Here is a 5,599-nt window from a genome sequence, read left to right as displayed (position 1 = left end):
TAGCACATCTTGACCACACTTAAATTATATTAACCTTTGCTTGTTGATTTCAGACGTTTTGAGCTCGTTGCCCCAGTTAACTTGTTGGCTCGTCGCAGTTTATTTTTTAAGGTCCGGGGTCTGCACGGAGTGGGAAAATACCATTAGTGAAAAAATAGAAAAACGGTGGGGATTTTTATTATAGACACGTTTAAATGGCCATGCTAAAAGAATGTTTTATATAATACCGACCTCTTCTCTCAGGCGATCTGATAATATCCCCCGCACCGTCTGGTATGACGTGAACATCTGCATGTGTCTCCACAAGGTTTTGGGTTGGTAATGCAAACCCCAAACAAGGTTTTTTAAATGTGTAGCGACTTGTCCCTTCGCCCGCGTCTGCGGAATAGACACATACGAGTTTTGGTGTGGAGTATATACCCCTGTGTCTTTAAGACTCACATGGTCGTAAAGCGTTATTCAAAACATTGTCGTAATTACTCACCAGTGTTGTGCTGCGCCGTAACTGGTCTTTTTACAGCTGTGGTTTTCGGGGCTAATGGAAATGAATGGATACACACAGTCACGACCACATTACGGCACAACTCCCCGGTAATTCCATTATAATCATTCAATATTGCCTAGTATACAAATATTATACAACGTTTTGTAACTATAGCTAACACGAGACATGCACCGTGACGTTGTAATTGTCTCACAATAAGCCAGATATACATACCGCTGAAATTCGTGGAATCCTCGTCTTCGTCTATCAAGTCGAACAGTGTTAAGTCTGTAAATAGACTATCTTCAGACTGCTGTAATTGATCGGCGTGATCCATTCTGACGAGTTAGGCGATAACGTGAGACTGTAGGAATTGGAATCCAGCCAAAACTTCGCCTGTTAAACTGCTGGTACTTATACTCAATCCGATAAACATTCTCTTCTAAGAAACACACATGGCCCCCCCATAAAACCATTAATCTTAGGTATCGTTGGGGGTGCACGTACTGGTCTGTAGAAATTATTTTAAGAAACATTTTAGAAAACGTTTTAGACTGTTATAATGTTAAAATCTATATTATTTTAAGGCATACAACGGTGTCTAAATTTCATAGCTGTTAAAACGTGGCGAAAATGTGCCACGGTGTCTTTGTTTGATTCACCAACAGACCGCTAAGAATATTATCAAGCAAAATGTTTTTTATTAACGCTATAAGAAAATGTATCTGTTCTTTATAGGGACGTGTTCACAAACCAAGCTTGACGTTTTGAGGTTTTATTTTTTCGCGCTGCGCTGTTAAGAACATTTTTGCGTGAAATACATGTGGTGCTTGTAAATTAGAAAACTTTACATGAATTTAAAATGTTTGTAAACTTTCCCTGGGTCAATTTTAGCCCCCCTCCCCCACTGTGCATTCCAGAGCCTTTAACTAATCCCCCACACACACCGCCCGTCTCCAATAACATCACAAATTATCTCTACTGGGAAACAATTTTAAAACTTTAGGACCAATCCGTTAAAGTATGAAGAACAACACCCCATCATTTGTTGCCTGTTAATACCTTAAAGACTTTTATGCTTGCGCTGTGTGGAAATTTATCTCAAACTTTCGAAAAAGCTGTCGCGAATGTGTTATTAAAAATAAACTGTGTCTTATTACGTTATTTTAAAAACTTTAAGACCAACCCCACGTGTTTAAAATTTATTTTATGGGCAAACACATCATTTGTGTTTGCGTTGTGTGTTAATACTTTAAAACTTATAAACTGATATGTGAATACTTTTCACTCTCGATAAATCAGGGGGTCATCACAACCAATTGAAAAATGTCTTGTGTTATGTAGGCATGTTACACCATTCTTAAATGCTCCGGCCTGACAGGGTCGCAGTGCGTGCTTGGAGCTGTCAGACACCGTGGAGCTGCTGAGATGGCTTCTTTGTGTGGAGAAACAACGGGGTCCGCTACTCTACAAAGTGAAGAGGTAGGCGGCTAAAATATTTTTTTCTGATCGTGGAATTGTTGTATCGGTGCTTAGCGTATGTCATTTTAATACTTGGTCTTCTTTTTAGCAAAACCCGACCCAACCCTCTGCGCCCTGTGACAGCGGCGGGGGTGTGAGTTCAGCTGGGGTACCAGATGTTGAAGAACAGCCGGGTGCTAGCGATGATACCACGCTACAAATGGTAAATATTAACGAAAAACCTTAGCTCAAAAGTGCGTTAAATGCTCGATATTTTAGGTACAAAGCATGTCTATTTTGTTAAGCCTTCCTTTTCTTTTTCCTTTAATAGAATAAAGAGGATGTGGACGGGTCAATCTTCAGCCTACCGGCACAAGTGAATGTCTCGTGTCTATGCTTGTGTGTTCGCCCAAATGTTAATAAAGCTGATGCCCATGTCCCTAATGAGCCCGATGTTATGCCCCAGATTGTGAAAGCAGTAGTTTATTGCATCTTCAAACACTGTTTAAAGGGGGTCCTGGTTGATGACTGCCCGGCCTGTTTGATTGACCATCCCGGGCAGCGGGGTCACACATGCCTGTCTGGCGGCTACGCAGATGGGTGTGAAGACGTGACATTTGCTGCTTTAGAAATTTATAAGTCTCTCAGTTGAGACCGAATTTTATCAGCTGTTCTGTACACCGCCCGGTGTCTGGGTTCGTACACCATTACAAATGACACTGAGCGGTGCATAAAACAGTTGCTAAAAAATATAATTGAGGACCGCTCCCCATTCGAGCATGTACACGCCACCCTTGAACAGCTGGATGAAAAATTAGTAGACGTGACTTTTGATTAGTTGCAAAAGAAACACTATTCTTATTTTTACAGACGCAAAAAAAAAGATCTATGTAAAATGTGAATACAGATTTCACTCTGTTTTACAGACCCGGGTGTGCCATCGTCCGAAGAATGAAGAATTTCGAATGTATACGTCTGAATTCTTACTAAGAGTGCTTTACACGCTTCTCTCTACAAAGCTTGATATGCAAAACAAAGAGTCGAATGCTAATGTCCTTAAATTTGTTAAAGAGATAGATGTGTATGTCGAGAACTTGAGTGAAATTATTGCAGATCTGATGTTTTCATATCAGAAAAGGAAGCCTGGGGGGTTCTACAGTGTGTATTCCAAAATACAGCATGTTTTGCACAGAACCTGTGGTAACACCATCCCGCTGATTACGCAGGCAAATTGTTTTGCCCTGCTAGATCGGATCGCCCAGTGTGGTTCGCATGGCTTTAGACACGGGGAGCGGAAGGGGGTTATGAATGCTTTTTCAGATGCCGCAAAGTTTCTCAGCAATGTGGGGGTGGTGGTTACGCGTACCGAACTAATTTTCCGCACCAACATTTAATTGTTGAATGCAAACAGGAGCCGGTAACGCATGTGTGCTGCGTTGTTTCAGTGTTTGAAAACCCCTGTTGAAATAAAGCGGTTCACATTTCACATACTTGCAAACTGGAGTCTGTAACTTTTGTGAAAAGTGCTGCTGCGCTGTTTCTGTGTTTGAAAACCCACTGTTGAAATAAAGCGGTTCACATTTCACTTGGTGTTTGTCCTGCGAATTCTTTCCGCGAGACTTTACGCAGTCAGTGTGTGTGTGTGTGTGCTTACACCCCTGCTGCTTTTGAGACACGGCTTGTGCAGCGTATAAGCAGCCTGGCCGGACAACCACTCGACCACCCGGCCGCAGCTGGCGCCGCTCACACCCCGGGACCTCGCGGCCCGCACCAGGCTCCCCGCGCCGCCGTAACTACCTGATTTCCGAGGGTTATAATAGAGTGCACTCAACCCCGCAGCAGACATGGTCCCCTTCCAAACCAATACACACTTTCACACACCTAAAGCGAGGGATGCGCCGCCTTGGGGCTTTGGGAGGGAGTTCCGACCCACACCATTGGCTCCTGAGGGGGCGGGACATGCACAAATAACAACACGACATTGGCTGGCAAGGGGGCGGGACAGCCAACCACCGCGGACGACCATTGGCTGCAAAAAGGGGGCGTGGTACCTGTCAAAAGTTTGATGAAAGGTGTCGCTTTATACTACTAGCGGTGTATCACCTCAAACTGTGCCCTGTCGAACCAACTTGGCTGACTGAAGTGCTGAGTTAGAGGGTGAGCTCATCTGTAAAGATTTACTTCTGCCGAGGTCTAGCTTGCAGCAGGACCTCAGGGCTACTAAGCTACCACCGTGCTCCTGATTGATCACCAGAGTAATATGGTTGGACTTTCATCGACACACCCAAATTTAGCATTACTCAGCAGTAACTGCTATGCTGGGAACAAACCGAGTTTTTCCTCTTTATGTGTGACTCGCCATGACTGAGCAGTCACCAGTCTGTGCACAAAGTTTGTCTCATTTCAGCTTAATGTTATCTGGACAAACCATTTGAGAGAATCAATTGTCAGCACACGGCTACAGCAACATCTCTCACTCTCCCCGAAATCTCATGCTGCCTAAGGACTGGAGTAGCACCAAGCCTGCAAAGCTCAGATTAAACAGCGCTGTGATGGACCTAGTCAGCTGCTTCCACATCCTTGTGCATGGGAGGTACGAGTCCATAGTTGTGGATGAGTATCAATCAATATATTTACCCTGTCAAGAATAAAGTTGTTATATTGACATGTTAATATCAATTTAATTATTTTAAACAGCATTAGTTACTTATGAGATCACTTTATTAGCCATATACAATTCTTGCATTAGGAATTTGTCTTTTCACATACCCCAGCTTGCTCTCCATGAGACACGCCAGCACACAGACCGTTAGAGAGAAGCTTTGGGGTCAGAGCGCAGGGTCAGCCATTTATATGGCACCCTTGGAGTAGCTGGGGTTAAGGGCCTTGCTCAGGGGCCCAATAGAGTAGGATTCCTCTGCCGGCCGCAGGATATGAACCAATAACCTTCAAGCCACAGGCACAGATCCTTAGCCACAGAGCCACCACAGCGCCCAGCTTGACTGATTGACCCACTGCATCCCATTAGATTGTCCAAATGGAAAGGGGCTTCCTGTACAGGTTGAGACTCAACATTCATAGGATCAATAGGAACCGAGACAATTATCATCTTCATCAGCATTATTATAAAGCGGCAGTGCAAACAGACCCTCAGAATGCCTCAATGCTCTAACTGCAGCTACTATCAAACTCCAATCTCTCCAGTCACAAGCATCATCCCAGTCATTACACAACAATGCATCCTGTGGTTTCTTAACTCCAACAGCACTAGCAATTTTGTCCTTGGCTTCCTTCACTAGCCTAATTGCTTCACTTATTTTCTGTTCATATCCCTTTTCATCTAATAAAAATCCTTCCATTTTAAATAATCACCAGCAACACAACACTGTAGCATATTTTCCCTTACTATGTTCCTTTTGTCCTGCCCACCATTCTATCTGCGCTTTAATGGTAGTTTCAGGAAGCCATCCCTTTGTTCTAATTTTTTCTCCTCCTTTTCCATCTCCTTCATCACTGCCCGTGTAATTTCTACTGATCCTAGTAATTGATTTTCCATGGCGACAACTGTTCCTGTTCAAATGCCTCTCAGACCAGACCCCAACCACAGACAATTTAAAATCAACAATAAAAACTCCTTTTAAACTTTTCTTCTTG

General features: G+C 43.4%; 1 protein-coding gene across 1 annotated transcript; it reads left to right on the top strand.

Moving 5' to 3' along the window:
• Positions 1–548: 548 nt before the first annotated feature.
• LOC148840789 (uncharacterized) lies at positions 549–3,443 on the top strand. Its single transcript, XM_088924281.1, has 4 exons — positions 549–591; positions 1,866–1,966; positions 2,055–2,168; positions 2,872–3,443. Exons 1-4 carry the CDS (start codon positions 549–551, stop codon positions 3,337–3,339), a joined length of 726 nt encoding a protein of 241 aa, XP_088780407.1. The 3' UTR covers positions 3,340–3,443.
• Positions 3,444–5,599: the final 2,156 nt, after the last annotated feature.

This window comes from Atractosteus spatula, chromosome 1, assembly GCF_055471065.1.
Source record: "Atractosteus spatula isolate fAtrSpa1 chromosome 1, fAtrSpa1.hap1, whole genome shotgun sequence".
Classification (NCBI taxonomy): Eukaryota; Metazoa; Chordata; class Actinopteri; order Semionotiformes; family Lepisosteidae; genus Atractosteus; species Atractosteus spatula.
The sequence above is the reverse complement of the archived record's forward strand: the minus strand, read 5'-3'. Positions and strand labels throughout refer to the sequence as shown.

Coding starts and splice junctions, on each gene's coding strand:
- LOC148840789 (XM_088924281.1), top strand. CDS start 549: ATGGATACACACAGTCACGACCACATTACGGCACAACTCCCCG. Junction 592..1,865: donor CATTACGGCACAACTCCCCG/GTAATTCCATTA, acceptor CCGGCCTGACAG/GGTCGCAGTGCGTGCTTGGA. Junction 2,169..2,871: donor ATGATACCACGCTACAAATG/GTAAATATTAAC, acceptor TCTGTTTTACAG/ACCCGGGTGTGCCATCGTCC.